A 21,063-nucleotide genomic window follows, 5' to 3' on the forward strand; every position below is an offset into this window, starting at 1 on the left:
GTGGACTGTACTCGTGGCCTTTTTGATGACCCAACACTCGGTCCAACACTCCTCTTTTGTGCAGTCCGCTGTTTGAGAAAGGTGGCTCCTATAGGGGCTGTGATGTGGATCAACTCTAGGGAAGGAAAATTCTTTACTCCTACATAGCGTAGAATCCTATAGATGAAAACTGGGAAGAATAGACCATGCTTCTTACTCTTACTCCTATGCGCCCGAACAAGCGTTTCATAGAAAACGGAAGCAAAACAAATGGACGCATCAGTTACGAGGGCATACAAAAAGTAACACCTCTCTCTAGGAATAGTATGGACATGGGAGATGGGGAAGATGTTGTGACAAGCTATCCTAAATAAGATATAATTAAGCTCGGTTAAGTCACTCGAGTTAATTCTTGATGTTGTGAAGGCCAATGTCATTGGTCTTCCGCAAAGAAGAGTCATAACATCAGAGATTTCAGGACGGTTCGAGTATGAGTATGGATAAGTAGGTGTTCTAACACGAGGTACATCAAGAGCATTGGATATATCATTCTTAGTTATGACAAAGTATCGACCTCGAATCCAAGTAGCGAAATCATTAGAAGAACGAATTTCGAGATTGGCATAGAACTCTCTAATCAGTGCAACTGGAGGGGGTTGTAAATCTTTACATAGAGACAACCAGTTCCTACACTGTAGATTCCTATGGACAACAAGTGGTAATTCATCTAGATTGATTTCTCGTTCCGGCCAAATTGTCCAATACTGAATTACATTTTCAAACCTTTGCGCCTTCGTAACCGTTTCAAACGTTGTTTCATCAAACACAATTGCAGGCTTAGATGAGGAGGCAGACACTCTTTTGGCAGGCTTAGATGAGGAGCCAGACACTCTTTTGGCAGGCTTAGATGAGGAGGCAGACACTCTTTTGGCTTTGGTTTTAATGGTTTTAGACTTCTTAGGAGCCATAACTAGGATGTACAGGTGGGAATGAAAGCACAACAGAAAACCAATATTTAGAACTGCGTTAGAGACACATAATATATTCCAATGTACATATGCATGACAAAAAGACTGCATGATATTGATGCACAATAAGCGTCAATGAATGAATGCATTGAAATGAAAAATTTTCTGTATGTACATGAACATTGACCCATACAGTCAAGTTATTTGAGAACCATGCAAACCCACAGTGTACATGGTGCAGCGGGTGTAAAACCAGTCACTACCATCCATCAATGTCTTACCATGTGGTCAATTTCAGGCAATTATACCCAATTCAACAAAACGCCAAATTCCACAAAGAACAAGATTGGCGAATGAACCAACATGTATACCAAGATGTTAAAATTTTGAATATAAACGATAGAGAACATCTTGCCAACATGCATACACAGCAACCCATGAACCAGTTCAGATGAAATGAAGCAATACATCAAAATCCCGAAATTCCCAATATGAAGACATGAACTCTAATTTTTCATTTCTCACAAATCATGTGTTCTTTGCAATTAAAGGGTAGAAAACGTGTGTACAACATCCATACAAAAAAAACCCATTACCTATTTCATGTCAAAACACCAACACCCATGAAAATCCCCAAATTCCATATTAACACATGAACCCTAAATTGAATGGGCTTGTAGAAATCAGCTATGTTTATGTAATTAAAGGCTACAAATCGTATGAACAACATGCATATGTAAAAACCCATGACCCATTTCAGACCACAACACCCAAAATCATGAAAATCCCCACACTTGCATAGTTCGAAATTTCAGCTTTCACAGGGAGATTAATGCAGGATTTGAAATTAATTTCAATGGGAAGCAAGGGTAAAAGAGTCATACTACAGTTGAGGATCGATGTTTGGAACCCGGGAAGTCGCTTAGGAGCTTGAGGAATCGAGAGCAATCGACTGCTGCTACCGTGGGAGTCCAGTGCATCCACACAATGAGCTATGCTTTTTTTTCTTTTTATGAAACAACAGATAACACTGAACTGTGTATATCAGGAACCACATAACTCGATAATATAAGAATCGAGTTCATTATTACTCGCTTAACGAAAAACCGAGTTCTATGTTTTAGACCGATCGTGCACCAATCAAGTAAGAATCGATTCTTCCAGACAACTTTGGCTGGAGTTGTGATGGTACTAAATGTACTCGATAATTAAATTATCGAGTTACTTAAAGTAACTCGATTTCTCGGAGAAGCGAGTACTTCTGCTTATATTTTTCAGTCACCAGTTATTACTCGACAATAGTATAATCGAGTTATGTGTTTTAGACCGATCGTGCACCAATCAAGTAAGAATCGATTCTTCCAGACAACTTTGGCTGGAGTTGTGATGGTACTAAATGTACTCGATAATTACATTATCGAGTTACATCAAGTAACTCGCTTTCTGGGAGAGCGAGTACTTCTGCTTATATTTTTCAGTCACCAGTTATTACTCGACATTAGTATAATCGAGTTATATGTTTTAGACCGATCGTGCACCAATCAAGTAAGAATCGATTCTTCCAGACAACTTTGGCTGGAGTTGTGATGGTACTAAATGTACTCGATAATTAAATTATCGAGTTACTTCAAGTAACTCGCTTTCTAGGAGAGCGAGTATTTCTTAATATAAGATCGAGTAACGTCTTTTTGAGAGACGACGAAATGGTACTCGAATCTTGGATTACCGAGTTATTAATGTTACTCGGTTTATATAAAATCGAGTTTTATAGAACAGCCTTCCACTACATATTACAACTCGGCCTGCATGTTTTTTCCTGTTGCAGCTCAGTCAGTTTTTTACACCAGCAGGTATGTTCTGTTTATTACAATGTCCATGAAGCAACAAGTGCATGGCATGCAACACACTCTTATATTGTTGCTTTTGAGATTGCCCCTGCTATATAAATATGAATGCAACAAAGTTGGAGAAGTTGGAAATCATACTAAAACAGCTTAGTTCCATTGCAATAACTTCGTTTTTAACTGAATTGTTTGTTTGACTGGCTTAGTAAAACCCCCATCAGTACATAACATTAAAGGCACTAACAAAGTGCATGACTACATAAGTACAAACTTTAATATCAACTTCTAAGCAAAAAATGACCAATATCATTTGTCTTCTCATCATGGGCCTGTTCAACTGGTGATGTTCGGTTGCTTCCAATTAAAGAGGTAGGGATCATCCTGGCTGCGCAACGTATGTCCGTTAGCACCCATCCACCTTGGCTGTCGTACCTACTGTAAATAGTTAAAAAATGTTATGTACACTGGACTTATATAAGTTATTAACACACAACATAGGCAGAACAGGAAAAATGAGCAATGACTTACGACGAATAGTGTAACAAAAACAACTGAACAACCTCATTTGCCTATACATGCATGAACACCAGTGTTTGTTTCATGACTAGTCCAAATACTTACTATGGCAATAGAGAACAAAGACACTACTACTGAGTTCTTAATAGTGCCAACTTATATATGACAAAAGTTGTAGGAGATATATGACCTTTACCTATGATGCAGCTCCACCGCTAGTTGACTCCGCATTTCGAGTAGGACATGTTCTACGGTTGTGCCCCTCTTGGCGACACAACCCACATCTTGACTTGGGTCCATTCTCGATCCATAGGGAGGTCGGCAACTCCCTATCATTCTCGTCCATCTCATTGCGGATTCGTGTGGACTTTGGCCGACCTTTGTTCCGGATCAGGTGCAGATTGGGCATCACTACTCTAGTTTCTTCAGGATCCGGCCATGCTAATCTGTCTTTCAACGGTTGGAATACCGGTTCATAGCTATGGAACCTATGACTCACGCTATAGCAAGGATCAATAAACTGCTGCGCATCGTGCTTATACTTAGCACAAATTGCTATTACGTGTGAACACGGCATCTTGTATGCTTCCCATTTTCCACATGTGCATGTCATACCCCGAAGATCAACCCTGTGCGTGTGTTGTCCGCCCCCATTACCTAGAGGATTACCCGGTGTGTCAACCTGATATAACCGTGCTTGTGTGCACATCCGTGTCACCATATGGTCCTTTGCCTTCGCTTGGTTTTTTTCGAACTTCTCCATGGCATACTTGCACCATTCTTGACCCGCTTCCAATTGCTGTAGAGTGAGATTACGACGAGCGTCAAAGTAGGAGTTCACTTTGAAGAAGGTGTACCTCACCATTGCCGTGATTGGCAAGCTGTGTGCACCTTTCAGTACTCCATTAAAACACTCCGATAGGTTGGTTGTCATTGCTCCGTATCGACGCCCTCCGTCGTGTGCAAGTGTCCACTTTTCTTTGTTTTCATTTTCCAAGTACCTGTGTGCAGCCGGTTTGACATTGCGAATTAAATTCAGTATGGCTTGAAACTTTCTAACTTGATTCGCGCTTGCGGCCCTCCATACCATGTTCTTCAACTCCGGAATTTTCCATTTTGTGTTCACATTGCTAACTACATGGCGGAGGCAATACCGGTGATGGGCCTGGGGAGGCTGCAACCAAGTCATCCTTGTGTCATCAAAGCAAGCTTTTATACCCGAATGTCGGTCAGAGATGATGCAAAGATTTGTCCGGTCCGTAACATATCATTTCAGGCATGCCAAGAACCATCCCCATGTCTCCTTGCTCTCACTCTCAACAACGGCAAACGCGAGTGGATAAACCTCGTTGTTAGCATCCGTTGCCATTGCTATCAACAACTTCCCCTTGTACTTGCCATAGAGGTGCGTTGCATCGATGCTTATCACCGGCCTACAATACTTGAACCCTTCTATACACGGACCAAAAGCCCAAAAGGCACAGTTAAATGTGCAAGTTCCCGGCACACTACGGTGGTCGCACTTCAACTGTGTCACTGTGGTTGGATCTGCATCTTTTAACGCTGCCAGGAACCGAGGCAATTCTGCATATGACTCATCGAAACCACCGTAGATGGCTGCAACGGCTTTCTGTTTTGCATCCCAAACCTTATAGTGAGACGCCCAATGGCCGTGCTTCGCATGAAGAACACTACGTAGGGTTGCTACTGTTCTTGAAATGTCTTCCCGTACGTATGACTCAAGTGTGATGGCAATGAACTTTGAATCCATCATCCTTCCATCATGATCCACTTGGAGTGTCGAGCAAGTGTGGGGACCCTTAGATGTTGTGATCATCCACAGCTTGTGCCTTTTGCTGTAGATAGCTCGAATTGACCATAGACATGCATCGTTTACACATGTTACAACCAGTCTCTCGGGGTCTGACTTCATGTACTTAAATTTTTTATTGAGCCCAACGGAGAACATGGTTAGCGCGTGCTGAACCGCAGCTTTATTATTGAATAGCATCCCCTTGCTCGGTTCGTCCCCCGGTCGCCAACTCAGCAGACCTGTTTCTAGGGAAGGTGATGGGTCATTAATGTCATCCCATGTGTTTGACGTGAACCATTCGGGGTTAGGGTTTAGATTATTTTCTGGTTGTAGTTCATCTAACAATTCTGGATTCTCTACTGGTCCATCGTTATCAATGAACTCCTCATACACATCTCGAGTCTCATCCATTTCGGTTGCCTCGTCCAAGTAGGTTTGGATATCTTCATTTCGGTGAGTATATCCTTCATCCTCATGGGTATGGATAGACCCTAACACTTCGGCGTCTTCAGTATTGTCCATAGCAACCCCATTCCATGGTTGACAGTTGTAGGGCAAAGATGTCTCGGGTGTAACTGACGGGTGCACAACGGTTACAGGAATTGATTCTTGCTCTCCAACTCTACTCCCATATTGCGAACCCCCATCGACATTGAACCAACAGTGTGGACAGTTACATACAAGTCAGAACCTATGAATTGCCCTGCCCGCTTTATCACTCCCCACATTATATTTGCATCATTGTCGCATTGTAACGGAATTGAATTGTAGAACACTTGGGTACCTACTAGTTGCTGCGGAGCCCGAAATACAATGGAGATGTCGTGGGTATCCTTGTCTAACCCCATAGTTGACATTATCTTCCGTTTAAGTTTTCTCGTGTGTATCCCACGTTTCACTTCAACAAGCGTCTGCTTTTGGTTCGGACCTCGGTATGATAGCCCGTGCAAATCATTAATATATGCCTCCCCGTCGTAGTAAACATAGAAGTAATGTGGACTCATAACGGACCTAAACTACAAATAGTAATAATTGTATCATGCTGCGTAATATTGGAACATGCATAGGCTAACTATACATGCCCTATGTTTGGGTGTTCATGGAGGTAAACAAACCTAAGCAAATTGTGCTAAACATGCTAAAAATTACCAATTTAACATTAATTTGTCTACTCCATCAGACTTCATTTCGATAACGAAAATGTTTGCACAATATATGAAAATTCATGCTGGCTATTGTTCAACAAATGAGAACTCAAAAGCATTGCAAATAAGCGAGATAATTCATACCATGCAATATGGACCACATTTTCAGTGATAAATATACCTCCCATTGAAGACCCACAACAGTCAACTAATTTATGTTCTCAAAAATTGTACCACATTATTATGTTCAAATACCCCCTATTGAAGACCCACAACATTCATATTATTTGTGTTCTCAAAAATTGTATCACATTATTATGTTCAAATACCCCTTATTCTCGACCCACAACAGTCATATTATTTGTGTTCTCAAAAATTGTCCACAACAGTATTATGTTCAGATGTCCCCATTCAAGACCCACAACATTGAAAAAATTCGTATTGCTGTAAGGGAGATAATTCATAAGCATTGAAATAGTTCCTAGCATGCAAAAGCATTGCAAATATCAGTTATATAATTCCTAGCATGCAACATGTACCACATTATTATATTCAGATACTTAGCATTGAAGACCCACAACATTGAAATAATTTCTGTTCTCAAAATTTGTACTACATAATTTTGTTTAGATACCCCAATTCAACAGCCACAACAGCAATAAAAAAATTTGTGTTGCTGTAAAGTGTTATGAAGTAGTATTTACCTATCAACTGAGATGTTGACAGAACAAAGATGAAGTGCACTTTCTTGAATTAGCGTGCTTTGTACAGATAGTTAACTGAAGGTGAAAGCTCTCAGTAGCTGTGACACAATGGGTGCAAGCACAGACCAGTCCACGTCCAGACTTCAGAACGACAGTGTCAAATGTAATTGGTAAGTGGTCCCAGAAAGTTGGGCGGGTGGGGGGTGTGTAATGGTTGGACAGTACTCGGCTTCCAAAGAATCGAGTTATATGTAACTCGCTTATAAAGAAGCCGAGTACTATTAAAACCGTACACCTCATGAATATAACTCGTCTCTGAAAAAAACGAGTTACCTATAACTCGATTCCTTAGAAGCCGAGTACTATTAAAACCTACACCTACCAGCAGAACGCACAGTGATTCTGGAATTGAGTTAAATAAAACTCGTCTCTGAGGAGACCGAGTACTATTTACTTCACCAAACTGGTCGTTAGAGCAGTTGTTTATACTCGCCATTGGGAGAGGCGAGTTATATGTTGTACTCGATATTCGTAAAATCGAGTACAACAGATATTCCACTTTATATAAGATGACAGCTTCCTCCTATCTTTGTGGATTGGAACCTTGGCAGAGGAAAACATTCAGACAGGGAGAAGAGAAGCCTCCTTCGCTTCTACAGGTAACATGCCCTCCTTTTTTTATACTTGTCATTAAATAATTTACTACTGTACAAACCAAATGCTGATTATACAACTGTTTGTCAGATCTTTTAACAAGAAATGTCAACGTTGCTGCAGTCCACTGGCACCTGTTGGTAGGGCAACATGGTACATTTTTATCTAATACCTCAGTTTCAAAACTTCAAAAGTTCTAACCCCAGCACAACAAATATGGGTTTAACATACAGTGTTGTTGTACAAACTCTTTTAGGGTGGCAGATACTATGTTGTTTTCGTTGGTCGTGCTCCTGGCATATACGACAATTGGGCAGAAGCAAGTAGACAAGTTCATAGATTCGCGAACGCTGAACACAAGTCATACAAGGATCGACGGGAAGCAGAATCTGCATACATGGAGTTCATGCAACGTAATGGTAGGAACGTGCAGTATTGTGCTTCCCAATCGTGGACATCTCCTACCATGTCGCCATCAAGTTCTAGAATGGCATCTCAAAGCGAAGGAACCAGCTATTGCGATGGAGACGTTAGGAACAGATTGTTGAGGTATCAGTTAAACGTTGCCATTGAGGAGCGTGACCACGCAAGGAGGATTGCAACCTTGAGTACTAACATGCTAAGTGAAGTGGTAGCCCATGTTATGGGGGAGGACGAAGTTCATGATTCGACACGACAAGGAAGCACGAAATGAAGGTGAAACTATGGCTCTTGCTTGTGGCATTTATGAATCTAGTAAGACTAAATATATAAATATATGTGTTTTTATGACCCCTATGGCTCACGTTTGCAGTACAGATGGGCTAAAGTGTTGTTGAATATCTTTTTTTGTTTCCCTTTTGCTTCCAATTTGGAATATGTCTTAGCCTGTTGGCCTGAAATTGCTTGTATTGTTGTTAACATTGGGTATGTTGTTTTGGTAACTGTACTTGGCTTTGGATAGCCAATAAGTATTTTCTCTATAATTGTTCAAAACATCATTGTTGTGATAATTGGATTGAGATAAGAATTGTGCTACGATTATTACAAATTTTTATTTTTTTTTCAATAACGGCAGATGTGTGTGTTCTTTTTTGGTACCACATTATTATAAATTTTTTTTTTACCAGTTATCATAGCAGATGTATTCACAAACAAACATGTTTGTTTTAATGAAATTTTTTTTTATAAGTGAATAAATTAATTTGAATACCATCAAGAGAGTAATCCTATTTTGTAGGCAATATTTTGGTGCAAGTTAGCCGAGTACTATTTTTACCTTTCATTCAATAGTCATCGAGTTTTATATATAGACTTTAAGGACATTCACTTAATTAATAAATGGGGACTCCAAATAAGAGAAACCCCTAAACTATTTTAATACATAATCTTAAAAAAACCTCAGGTTCAGTACAAAATGATAAAAACTCGACTAAATACTAAATTTTATAATATTTTATTTTCTGAGATTGCCCCTGATGTTCAGGGAAAGCGCTAAACAACTAATGAAAATGATGAAATACCCTTAATGTAATAAACTTATCTTTATCTCTAATTCATAAGAAATGGTTTAAACTCTTAAATTCATAAAAATTGAAAGCAAACAATGTAATGAACAAAATTATGACCTTCTATAAAAAAAACATATGTACCACAGTTAGATTTTGAAAAAACAATAAATAAATAAAAACTATCTCGGCTTGTTCTTTGTTGTTTCAAATTCAAAACATAATAATAATAAAAAAATTACACTTAACACATTTGAATTCCACTCCCACATTGTCGAATAACCTGTTATGTTGCCCATGTATGTACATTCAGAATTCAACCATAAATCAAGTAAAAAAAAATCAAAATAACAACAAATGCAAATACTTCGGGAATTCTTCCACTAAAACAACTAGTACTCCAAAATGTTCCACAGTCCATACTAAGTAAACAACAATACCATGTCAAAGTTCCATAATAAATAACCAAGTATTCTCCTATTAGATGCCATTTTCAGTTCCATATGAAAAACTAAAACACATAACAGATTAAGATAATAAAAACCCAAAATGATTACATGGCATATGAAAATTATCGTTCATGGCAAAATCCAAGTGCCATATCAACAAGCCTTCAGACATCACGTCACTAAGAGACTGGATTAGAAGAGCTGTCTTCCTTGTGCTCATCGTTATTGATCTCCATGTTCTTTTTATCTTCACTGACCTTTTCCAATTGTGGCTGTACAAGGTCTACATCAAATGAATTGAATGAAACATTAAAAACGTATGTATGCATTATAAATCTGAAATTTAAAATCTGTGGGTAATGAAGCAATGTAAGCAATGAATCAATTAAACAAAGAAGTCATGCAAATAGTAGTAAGAAAAAAATGACTGGTAAATTTTTTCTACTGTCTACTGTCTGCCAACAAAATCCAAAAACGATTCTTCCAAATATGCATGAATATAATTTGTATTACATTGGTATCAACCATACCATCATGCATAATTTTTCATCAGATTATTCCATTTAAATTCTCAGCCAAGATTGTGCACATTCTAGATGTTCTATTTTCATAACTCAAATCCTCCGTCCATATAGCAACTTCAATGCCATTTCAACTTTTCTCTACACCACCTCATCATTAATATTTAAAGTAAACATTTTTGTACTATATGGGAAATCCAGAACCTTTTGGACATATATATTAATTGTTTTTTTAAATCATAAACTTATAACTTTGGATAGCCAACATATAAATAAAAAATGCATTACCTGTAGAAACAGGAATGCTCAATGGCACTTCCAATTTCTTTCGACATAACTCCGAATGGCGCTTCAAATTATACTGTGCAATTGCTCTGGCAGCAATATATTTCTTTCCACACTGCTTACATTTGCATGAAGGCCGTTCTTTGCCTTTTGTCGGAAGCATCTCAAAGTCACGCCAATGGGCTGAAGTCCTCCTCTTGTAGACTTTGAGCTCAGTCTTTGCCTTCTTTGGCTCGGGAAGGTCAGACACTTCATCAAATTGGGCATCTAAGTCAGGCTGTTTTCCTTTTTTCGTCATGTCAATACGAATCATCTGATCACTTTCCATCTAGACCAATATAAAGAAAAATTATTGATAACAAATTCAGTAATTTGAAGAAAAAGTAAGGAGTAACAAATTAATTTCAAATCAACAAAAGGAACAAACAATCTACTATTACTACTAAACAGTCAAACTTCTTAACAATTAGACACAACTGATTTAATTGGCGAAATTTGGACTAAATTTAACCCACGTATACCTCAGCCTGAAAAATTGTGCAAGCATACACAAAGGCCACAGGCCCGAGCCCAGAACACTGGGACTAATACAATAAGTATGTAGACATACTAAAGATCATAATAAATTTTACAATTGTATGACGTGGCATATTGTTCATTATGGATAATAAAAGTAATGTCAAAATTAAACAACATGAGAATCAATAATAACCTACCAATTTAACATGTGTCAAATTTGTTATATTTGTAACATTACTTTTGTAAGTATTGAATCATATAACTTTAGCACCCTCTAAAGACAAAAAGGGTGAAATTTTAGGTATACAATTTCTGTGTCTCTAGGAATTTTTTTTGTTTTACATCACATAATTTAACTGTTATGATCTCTTCTAAATCGATTTACTTATAAAAATTTCTAAGTATACAACCATATTATTGTGCACATTTTGTTAACATCTATTAGCATCTATTAGAATCTTGACACTAATAAAGACAACATCGTTTTAGATAAGGAAAAAGAATGTAATTTTTAGTAACATTAATGGTAAACATGTGTCTGACCAGAAGAAAAGAAATAAATTGACATCATTATAATTGTCGAGATTTAAAATCCTAAATGACTAAAAATCAAGAGGAACAATTTAAAGGTGATTAAAAGTACATTTTAGGAACAATTTTATGTTGCATGACAATAAGATACGTTAACTGAAATGACTCATGCAAGACCCAATTATTTTGAAATCAACATACAACATAAACGACAAAGTCTGCTATAAGTACTACAAAATGGACGTGATGATGATTAACATAGTAAACGAAATCTACAATTTAATGAAGCAATTTCATTACTAACTAAACAAAACAAACATTATGATGGACACAAACGAACGGATCTACAAATATTTTGTTTGAAGATGACATATACAAAGAACCACTTGAAAAGAAATCAGACAGCAAGACCCAATTATTTTAAAATCAACATCACAAATCTATGGACATTACGATAATGAGTAACACAGCAAACGACATCTACACTTAATGAATCAATTTCACTTCTAACGAAACAAAACAAAAATTATAATGTGTGACTACCAGGACATACCTTGCTGGACTGGATTCGGTGGTTCGAAGGTGAAGAAAAATAACCGGTTGGAATACCGGTTGTCAGGACAAGATAAATCAGAGGGGTCGCCTACGGATTTGAGGGGAATAGCGACTTTGAGCGACATTTGCAGACTAGGGTTTTGGTTTTATAGTTAACAAAAAAATCTGTACTGTACTGTGTACATCAAAGAGGGGGCGGTTGGAGTTTTGAGGAGATGGGTATGGAAAATTTACAGAGAGTAATGGTTGACGAAAACGAAGAGGCAGTCTTCAGATTCAGAAGTTCAGAGTGGCGTGAGGGTTCAGTTTGTGGGGGGAAGGTACCTAGACATAGTTATCAAATAAACCAGTAACAATACTCGCTATAGGAATAGCCGAGTACAAAATGTACTCGATAACTATAAAAGCGAGTTACATCAAAACTGACCAATCAAATACCAATCCAACACCAATCGATTTGTACAGGCAATGGAGGATGGACTGATGGAAGTGTTGGATTTAAATTAGTACTCGCTTACAATATACTCGAGTAGTAATTAGTCTAGTACGCAGGAATTTTATTACACATTACTCGGATAAGTCATATTCGAGTAACATACTCGATAACTAATTAAGCGAGTTAATAAATACTCGTCACCAGTAAAACCGAGTTAGATCAAAACTGACCGATCACACACCAATCCAACAGCAATCGATTGCTACAGAGAAGATTGGATGGACTGATGGAACTTCTTCGTTTTAAATTAGTACTCGCTTACAGTATACTCGAGTAGTAATTACTATGGTAAGCAGTAATTGTAGCACAAATTACTCGGGTAATTAATATTTGAGGAAAGGTACTCGATAACTGTATCAGCGAGTTATGTTAAAACTGACCGATCACGCCCCAATCCAACAGCAATCGATTTGTAGAGAGAAGTTTGCATGGACTGACGCAGTTCTTGGTTTTAAATTAGTACTCGCTTACACATTAATCGAGTAGAAATTGCCCAAAAGACTCGATTAGTGAATAAGCGAGTTATGTTACTCGTAATCTCTAAAGCCGAGTTGTGGCCATTTTCAATTTAGTACTGACTTATTAATGAAATTGAGTACTTATAAATACTCGACTACTTTTATGTCGAGTTATATAAGTTTTCACTAAGCCAGTTTTTTGTAGGAGATACCAAATTAGTGGGCTTGACCTGCTGCTACCCAAGTTCAATCAGTACGTTCACATATATAGTAACCAAAGAATACGACATTTTTTTAGGGGTGGCAATTTTCAGTTGTATTTTGTATGTGCAGGTAGTGGATATAATTATTACTTCCCAACTCAATGAAGCTTGGTTGTAGGCTTTACCTTCACCCTTGACACTGCCAAGTTCAGTCACTTGCATTCTCACAGCCTGGTGCACATACAATGTCTGACTACCGAATGGAGCTAAGACATGAATTTCGTTAGAATTGACCAAACTTTTAATTAAGCTTTAAACCCTTTCAAACCTTTTAATGAAGAGCATCTTTTTTGTAGGAGAGAGCACACCATAATACTGTAAGTATTGCAATCGTAATTATTATTAAGATTATGATTACAAATATGTAATAATATTGAATATTGGAATTAAATGAACAAAACAATATAAAGATAGTAGTTCATTAGGGGGGGGGATAAATAGACCGAACTGGAATTTTAGGACAAATATCTTCTCGATCTCTTTCCTTTTTTTTACTTCCCCTTTTGTTTGTTACAGTTCCCGAAGACCGCTAAAATCTGTATTTTCAATATTACTTCTATACTTTATATAGTTTATATTTATATGATTTATGTATTTAGTTTTTATATATTATGCTCATTCAGCAGAGTATCTTGATACGCACATTTTTTGCGTAAGGGTTAAACTTAAAAAATAAATCACGCAAACTAGTCAATGATGACCCTCCATGGATTCGCCTATATAAGCCACAGTTAAAGTTGCAAAAAGTAAGAGCGTGAATATTGCTTGTAAATAATCCAAGTAACATGACGGGTATAGGAACTACTGAAGGTACTAGAGAAACAAGAACAAGAACTAGTAGTTCATCAACTAAAGTTGCATTCATCTTGAACAAATCCCAACTGTATAAATTTACACTAGAGTCTTTTGCTTATAAAAGAGACCCACATAAAAGGAAAAAGTACTCGAAAATCTAATGTATAAATTAAAATTTGTCAGTTGTGGGATCTCCATCCATCATCACTATATTGCATTCGTCTAAAGCTGCCTTTGTTCAAATATGCAGATACATAGATACAAAAATCTAGAAATGAACTTTTCCATCGCACATGAAAATATCCACCCTTTGCAAATATAATTGGTATAATTGGTACCTAACTCGAAGCTGACTCAAATATTCATGTACGTCATAAACATGCTTAAGTAGCTTCATTAGTTACAAAATATGTTCCAAAAGCTGTGTCTAACATATCCAAAAAATCAGCTGTTAACATATATGCCCTCCAAAAATCTGCTGCCATGTATGCTCTCCAAAAATCTGTCAGTCTTTTATGTCCAAAAAATGTTATCAAAGTTGTATCCGCTAGCTGAACGCTGAACAATAACACGTTGTCCAACTACTGTGCAAAAAACAAAGAAAAAAACAAATTGTGGTCAGCTTTCTGTTAATATCAATAGTACGAACCACTGAAGCCGGCAAAATATGCCACCAAATATGAATCAATAAATAAAAAACAAAAACCAACAACTAAATGAAAATATAAGTTTAAACTATAGAAAAATCCTTAACATTTGTGTTGTGTTGCTATGTCCAAGCTGAAACAAGACAGTTGTGTTGTGTTTGTGTCCAAATATCATAGGTCTAATTTGATGTGCAGGGCAGGTTTCAATAATGATAATGTGATGTGCAGGACACCTTTTTTCCATCACTTTCTTGCAAATCAAAGAAAGCGTAAAGCAAGGAAGGAAATTTATAAACAGAAACATAACTAACCAAATTCTGTACGTCATAAACATGCTAGACTTATGTATATCTAGACAGAGGAGAAGCATAAACATAACTAAGCAAATTCAATTTCCAAGCCATGCTGGACTTATGTATATCTACACAGAGGAGAAGCATAATTAAGTTACTTAAAAGTAAATAGATTTTGGAGACCCTTGACCTTAGGGACTGGGATTTACATTTTGTCTGGTTTTCTATTTGAGTTTTGAATATTATTTTTAGGCCAAACTCATTTTGACAAAATAGAAGTGTTAAGGACTAGGACTTCTAGAGTTTTTAAGTTGACTTGATCATTGAGTTCTTAAAATCTCTTACTAATATACATTTTGTCATGCCATCAATATTTTCTACAAAATGTGAGGAATTCAATAAAACAAAAACCAATAAAATTCCAAAACCAGTCTTAAGTTGCCTGATACTGTCATGAAATCAGCTTTCTCTCAAGCAAAAAGTGGTACAAGTTACCTATGACACTATGATTCTTAGCTGACCAAATAGAGCCTTTTATAATATGGTTTTTTTGGTACATGGAGGACCCATTAAACTTATAAAATTACATAAGGAGTTTCTGATTTTCTTTTTCTGTTTCTTTACCTCTACTCTCTTAGAATAGATAAAAAGTCAATCTATTAATTACACAAGGAGCTGGCCTATATAGTAGACAGAATGACATCCCCAGTTGATGATCACCTACACCATTAAGGAAAACCTTAACTTCGCCAACTAGCATAACTTAATTAGTTTATTGCCAGATTGATAAAGAGGTCTTTCTAGACAGATCACTGCTTTTTTAACTAGATGATTCCTGGTTGTTGAAGGACCACTTCTACAGCATATAATGTGTATAGATTTGAAAGAATTGGCCTTCTTTAATCATTACTCTTGTACGAATGTTTACAGAATTAATATAATAATTAACAGTTTACAATCTTGCATAGGATCTAGATCATAATGTATTACCAACAAAAGACAAACTAAATTGATGGATAGGAATTAGGAAAAAGGTAAGAAACAGAGTTGAATGGCCACTTGATGACAAAAGCTTTCACACGATTTAGGTGGCACCTTCATTATCTCTAATATTTGTTTAGGAAGCAAGTAATGCTTATTATCATCAAAGGGGTGTAAAGGCACTGGTATGAAAGAGGCAATCACATCAGAGTGATCTGAACTAGAACCTTAATGCAAGTAGTGAGACACTTCCCCATCCTTGCTTTTGCTGGTCCAGCTATAACATTGTTTTCTTTCCTTAGGCAAAAAACAAATTTCCATGCTTGGATATCTTCAGACCTCTCAAAAGAAGGCTTATTCAAGATTAAATGGAAAACCACACAAAAAGCCAAGTATCATGTAAAGCAGATATTAAGATCCACCAGGTGCATGTGTTACTAATCAAATTATAAGTTAGGAATTAGGAAAGAGGAAAGAAACAGAGTTAATTTCCTTTAAAGCAAAATGCATGAGTTGACTTTAGAGTATTCCGAGAGCTCAAATCTTTATTAGATTTGTAAAGTGTGAACTGCCTTCAGAAAAAAAAATATATATACTAGAAAGAAAAATTAAAGTAGAAGTAGAAAGGAGTAGTAATAAAGGGAAGGTTGGTATTGTTGCATGTCTCTTTAGGTCAAGGGGGTTGATTCTTTGCTTCTTTAAAAATAATGCAAACCAATCTTTTGCAGTTTTGCCTAACAAGCAAAAGAGAGTTTCATGCTGGACTTATGTATATCTAGACAGAGGAGAAGCAAAATTAAGTTGCTTAAAAGTAACATCTTCCTTTTATAGCCAAGATAAATCCCAACTGTCTAACAATGAGGACATTTATTTTCTCTTTTTCTTTTTGTAACTGTTTTTGTTCTGAATTGTAATTATCGAAATTGAACCTCAAAAACTAAAATAAATTAAAAAGTCCAGATATTAGGCAAGGTTTTACCCCCATAAGCTTTGTGATCATCAACGGCTCAACGATCTTTTCGTTTCCTCACAACTGCCTTCGCCGGTCTCGTCTTACCTGAAATTCAAAGGGATCACACATTACTTGAATGCACACATTCCCTATGCTTAATTTAATTATCAGAAAATGTTTGATCTGAGTATGATCATCACTTAAAGCACACAACATCATATGCAAGTCCTGTGACATTCTATTAAGGTAAATGATAAACAGTTTACATAGCATGGAGATGCACTGCCTAAATAATAAAATATAATGCAAACTGAGCACAAGATTGTTAATCTGAACAATCTGATGAACATGTAGCAGTTAAGAAAGATGCCTTCATAGCTATGCAAATAATTACTTTATCATTATGAAAATAGAAGACTAGGACATATAATGACATAGTAATAATTCCTTTATGAGTTTTATATGTCTTTTATAATTATGCGCAGTCTATGGATAGCTTCCATGTACTCGATAATAAATCATGTTATTTACCGTCACCGGTCCCACAACCAGGGGGATGTATGTCAGTGCGGAGTGATCTTCGCAACCCATGTACCGGCACTATATTATCACCCTGTATCTGTTCGATCTGTGCAGCCAGTTCTTCAGGGTTAGGAAGTGAAGGGTCCTGGGTGGGCTCAGCTTGAACTATCGGTGGTGTCGGTCGGCCAGGGGTGGGTACAAATATACAGCCACCGTCATGGGCAGAGTCGGCAAACAATGGGGGAGACAGCCGAGTGGGTGGTGGGGACCGAGGGCCAGCTTGGGCACAGGATGTGTGTTCTGCACAATTCTCATGGCCAGGGGGGTGGGATGGCTGGGCAGCAGCGTCAGACGTGCATCGCGATGACCCGACACCATCCATGTACATGCCCCAGTCGCCCTCCAACGCCTCATCATCTGCAGAAAAACAGTTGCATTTATTAAGATAACCACAAGGGATTGAGTCATAAAATGTCTTACTATTTGCAGCGTAGATATGATTCAATGGCATTTGACCCTTTGAACTCGCTTAATTTGGGTGCATGAGACCTCTCATATACACACTCACATGCACACAAATGCAAATACAAAATGAAGCCTCATGGTTGCTTTCTTTTCCGGTCCAGTGTTGTTACTCTGTATTCTGATTAAACCCGTGCCATTTGCAATGGCAGTATCATATTCTGCCCCAAGCTAGAGAAAATGGGCAAATGCCCATTCCAATTCCAACAATCTAGCATTTTGCCGTCTTTCCCAAATTACGTAGGGAAATACCCCTCTTTGTAAACTCGATTTTCTGTAAAAAAAATGAATTAAGCCCTATAGTGACATTTTTAAGGATCCTATAGTGACGTTTTAAGAAACTATAGTGGCATTTTATAATCCAATCTCCATGAAGTCAAGTTACATGCAATTTTTTTCTCTTTTTGTTACCTATAACTCGACTTCATGGAAATTGGATTACAAAACGCCACTATAGGTCCTTAAAACGTCACTATAGAATCCTAAAAAACGTCACTATAGAGCTTAACTTGATTTTCAGAAAATTGAGTTTAAACAGAGGGGCATTTCCTAATTAATTTGGAAAATACGGTAAAATGCTAGATTGTTATTTTGAAAGGGGCAAAAGCCAATTTTTTCATACAATAATTATTTCAACTTTAACAATAATATTTAAGAAATGAAGTTGCCGTTTTAGGATGAAAAAATTTTCTGACTGAGACTGGAGAAATATTACTTCCACTATCAATTATTACAAAATGTTCATAAAAATTCTCTCTCACTGTTTTTGTGTTTTTCAGCAATAACTCGATTATTTCAACACTCTGTATTCATTCAACTGAGAATGGAAGACAACAAAGTCCAAAAACAAAGGTAGAGCAGACCTAAAAACACATAGCAGTTACAAAGCTGATACAATAACAATAAAACATTGTTTCTAACAAAAGATTCAAAACGTGAAGTGTAACCAAGGGCCAAGTGAATACGGTGTAAACCCTATTGTAAAGTGTAAACCCTACAAGACAAGGGCCAAATGCGTAAGCAATCGCTTGACCCGCACCTAGTGCATGTCGTTCATAGAATCAATAACTATTGTCTAGTGTAAACCCTTCCCAATAAAACTAATACTTACACCACCTAGACGAGTTACATATAAACCTTGTTTTGTTGGTAAAATCTAATAAAACTTTGTTTTTAATTCATTATTGGCATATTAAATTACGTATAATAAAAAAATTTATAAAACAAAACCTTTTAATTACAAAGTCCAGCTTTGTTTACTTGTTTATACTCTATTATTGTTATTATTACTATTTTTTAAACTCTAATTTTATGAACCTCATAGTGTGATCACAACTTTGAATTTCCTCATATAATGCTAATTTTATGTTCATGGTCGCGTAGCAATATTTTTAAAAGGAATTACATTGGCATCCATAGTGGTCTGTGCTTTATAGGATGAAAAAATGATGTTGCTGGACTATTGTTTTCATACATAAGCATAATATATTAGCATTGATGTGTATATGTTAAAAGTGGATAATAGTATTGTGATTGTAGTTGATACGGAATGAATGAAACAAGTTTGCATGTCTTAAACGTCAATACATATATATATCGCTTGGAAGAAAAAAGTGCTTATTCCCATTGGTTAATATTTAAAGTGCTTAGTCTTAATATTTAAAGTTTGGCAGAACATTGTAACGCTACTAATTATACCATAATTATGAGAAGGAAGTGAAAATTAACACTAAAAACTAGTTACCAAACAATATGTACTTTGCTACTATAATATGTCCTCGAAATAAATTACAACTGAAAGTAGTAGAAGTTAAATTCAGTAAGAATTGAAGGTATTAGAGTTGGAAGTTACCGAAGACATCGTCATCCTCGTGACCACCTCCACGACCTCCACTGTATGCACGACCTCCACTGCGTCCACGCCCTCTAGACCCACGACCTCCCCCACCACGGCCTGTAGCCTGTGTGCTCGCCTCAGTCACCGTGGCACGCGCATTCTCCAATGCCCCTCGGCTCATCTCTCCGACAAGGTCCAGCGTCCTCTTCAGGTGATTGTACACTGCGGAGTTTGGTTCGCATTGCAATAGTAATTCCACAGTGGACTCAACCTGCGAAATAAATGAGTCCCGTTAAAACTTCTTTGTTTAGTTTTGTGTTGTGCAACACTAGGCCTTTAAGTCCACAGCACTAAATCTGTTTTATCTTTATTTTTTTTAACAAATAATTTATATATATATATATATACAACTTAAATTCTCGTAATGCATGCAGCAACACACATATATTGTCAATCCATAAAAGAAGCATCGAATTGTTGCCTTACCATGATTTCCCAATACGCCGAGTCGCGTGTAATGTACCGTCTCGTCGTCTTTCGGTAGGACTCCATGTAAGCAGCAAGGTATGTCGTGTCCCCATCCAATGCCGGTGCGTCAGCAATATGTTCCTCTCTATAGGCCCATCGGTCAATGTAGACAACATGCTCTTGCACCCAATCCTTATCTAGTTTACCTTGGAGGGAGATTTTGTGGAGATGAACGGATGTATCTACAATATCCGGTGGCACTTGCTTCATCCCGAATTGACGAAAGACACGTTCGGGATGATGATCCTCTACTATCCAAAAATAGATCAATGGCACATCGGCCCTCCATATTTGTCGGCCGGCAGTGCAATATGGGGGCAACAACTCTAGGACATCGCTGTAGGGCTCCCAAACAACCTGCAGAAATGGTCAACAATTAGATGCCTGCCAACAATAAGAGAACCTCAGAGTGCTACCGGTGTGGCAGCCACACAATAAAGAGCTATGATGCTTGAATCAGAAAATATGATGAAGGAGAGAATTACTTATTAATTATGACTGTCACCTTATACCTATGTATGATTTGAGTTCTTTCTTACATAGAGTTGTTATTTCATGTCATCAAAAACATTTTCTTATCTGTATACGTATTCCTTTATTGGCTCGAGCTATAACTTGGCATCAGTAATATGTCTACAATTATAGCATGCATGCTTACTTTTTATGTATCATTGAATTTCCAATAATTTTATATTTATGGTCATGAATCATGATATGCATGAATGTGGTTCCCCACTAATTATCTCTGACTTTGGCAAAGGTTTGTTTGTCGGATAAAGTGAAGGTGACTTGAGAAAAT

The 21,063-nt window shown here is 37.1% G+C and overlaps 1 protein-coding gene across 1 annotated transcript; it reads right to left on the reverse strand.

Moving 5' to 3' along the window:
* Nucleotides 1–4,574: 4,574 nt before the first annotated feature.
* On the reverse strand, nucleotides 4,575–5,642 carry LOC115972987. The gene has a single exon (XM_031093201.1). It carries the CDS (start codon nucleotides 5,640–5,642, stop codon nucleotides 4,575–4,577), a length of 1,068 nt encoding a protein of 355 aa, XP_030949061.1.
* Between the last annotated feature and the right edge of the window lie 15,421 nt (nucleotides 5,643–21,063).

The sequence above is a fragment of the Quercus lobata genome, unplaced genomic scaffold (genome assembly GCF_001633185.2).
Source record: "Quercus lobata isolate SW786 unplaced genomic scaffold, ValleyOak3.0 Primary Assembly Scq3eQI_1866, whole genome shotgun sequence".
In the NCBI taxonomy this organism is placed as follows: domain Eukaryota; kingdom Viridiplantae; phylum Streptophyta; class Magnoliopsida; order Fagales; family Fagaceae; genus Quercus; species Quercus lobata.

Bases quoted from the DNA above. Each gene is read 5' to 3' on its own strand.
- LOC115972987 (XM_031093201.1), bottom strand. From the start codon at position 5,642: ATGGACAATACTGAAGACGCCGAAGTGTTAGGGTCTATCCATACCCAT.